Source organism: Pongo pygmaeus, chromosome X, assembly GCF_028885625.2.
Source record: "Pongo pygmaeus isolate AG05252 chromosome X, NHGRI_mPonPyg2-v2.0_pri, whole genome shotgun sequence".
Taxonomy (NCBI): Eukaryota; Metazoa; Chordata; class Mammalia; order Primates; family Hominidae; genus Pongo; species Pongo pygmaeus.
Window position 1 is genome coordinate 127,793,996 of NC_072396.2, and position 1,350 is coordinate 127,795,345.

General features: G+C 44.0%; 1 protein-coding gene across 1 annotated transcript; it reads left to right on the forward strand.

The window, feature by feature from the left end:
• Positions 1 to 674: 674 nt before the first annotated feature.
• On the forward strand, positions 675 to 1,137 carry LOC129024409 (histone H3.3A-like; the record flags this gene model as incomplete). Its single annotated transcript, XM_054471456.2, has 1 exon — positions 675 to 1,137. A coding segment is annotated over one exon (420 nt), but the record flags the coding sequence as incomplete, so codon positions are not given.
• Between the last annotated feature and the right edge of the window lie 213 nt (positions 1,138 to 1,350).

Genomic DNA, 1,350 nt, shown 5'->3' on the forward strand with positions numbered 1-1,350 from the left:
GTGTGTGTAATGAATAATGCACTGTGGAAATGTACACTGTGCAAAAACACATTATATATAGTACAGTTATTAGCGTGGACATCACCTAATAAAATAGTTTGCATTTCTTCCCTACCTCCCACCCCCTTCCCGCTATTTTTAACGTAATATATACCCGGAAGAAACACTTCAGAGGTGGGGGGAAGGATGTCCAAAGTGAGCAACTTTTTATAACTATTTATTTACTATTAAGATATAAATGAGCATACAAGTAATAACCACCCAGATCAAGCAAGAAATGGAAAGCTTTCAACACCCCCAGAAAGCTCTCTTGTGCCCCCCTCACCGTCTATACCTAGGAAGTAGCCACTATTTTAATTTGTATCACCACAGATTCGTTTCAAAGTGAGCAGCAACTTTTAAAAACTGTAAATTCAGTGCTTAAAAATCTCCTAACGCAAAGATTGAAGTTATTTGTTACTATTGCAAAAACAGGAAAAGTCCAGCACTCAGCAGTGAGGCTTAACAACAATAACTTTCAGTTTTTCAGGTGGCTGACTGGCTAGTTGAAAATTATCCAAACCTGGTGTTCGCAGGCGCCGCCGCGCCACCGCGCCGCCGTCGCTCTCCAACGCCAGCGCCGCCTCTCGCGCGCCGAGCTCCAGCCGAAGGAGAAGGGGGGTAAGTAAGGAGGTCTCTGTACCGTGGCTCGTACAAAGCAGACCGCCCGCAAATCGACCGGTGGTAAAGCACCCAGGAAGCAACTGGCTACAAAAGCCGCTCGCAAGAGTGCGCCCTCTACTGGAGGGGTGAAGAAACCTCATCGTTACAGGCCTGGTACTGTGGCGCTCCGTGAAATTAGACGTTATCAGAAGTCCACTGAACTTCTGATTCGCAAACTTCCCTTCCAGCGTCTGGTGCGAGAAATTGCTCAGGACTTTAAAACAGATCTGCGCTTCCAGAGCGCAGCTATCGGTGCTTTGCAGGAGGCAAGTGAGGCCTATCTGGTCGGCCTTTTTGAAGACACCAACCTGTGTGCTATCCATGCCAAACGTGTAACAATTATGCCAAAAGACATCCAGCTAGCATGCCGCATACGTGGAGAACGTGCTTAAGAATCCACTATGATGGGAAACATTTCATTCTCAAAAAAAAAAAATTCTCTTCTTCCTGTTATTGGTAGTATTGAACGTTAGATATTTTTTTCCATGGGGTCAAAAGGTACCTAAGTATATGATTGCGAGTGGAAAAATAGGGGATAGAAATCAGGTATTGGCAGTTTTTCCATTTTCATTTGTGTGTGAATTTTTAATATAAATGCGGAGACATAAAGCATTAATGCAAGTTAAAATGTTTCAGTGAACAAGTTTC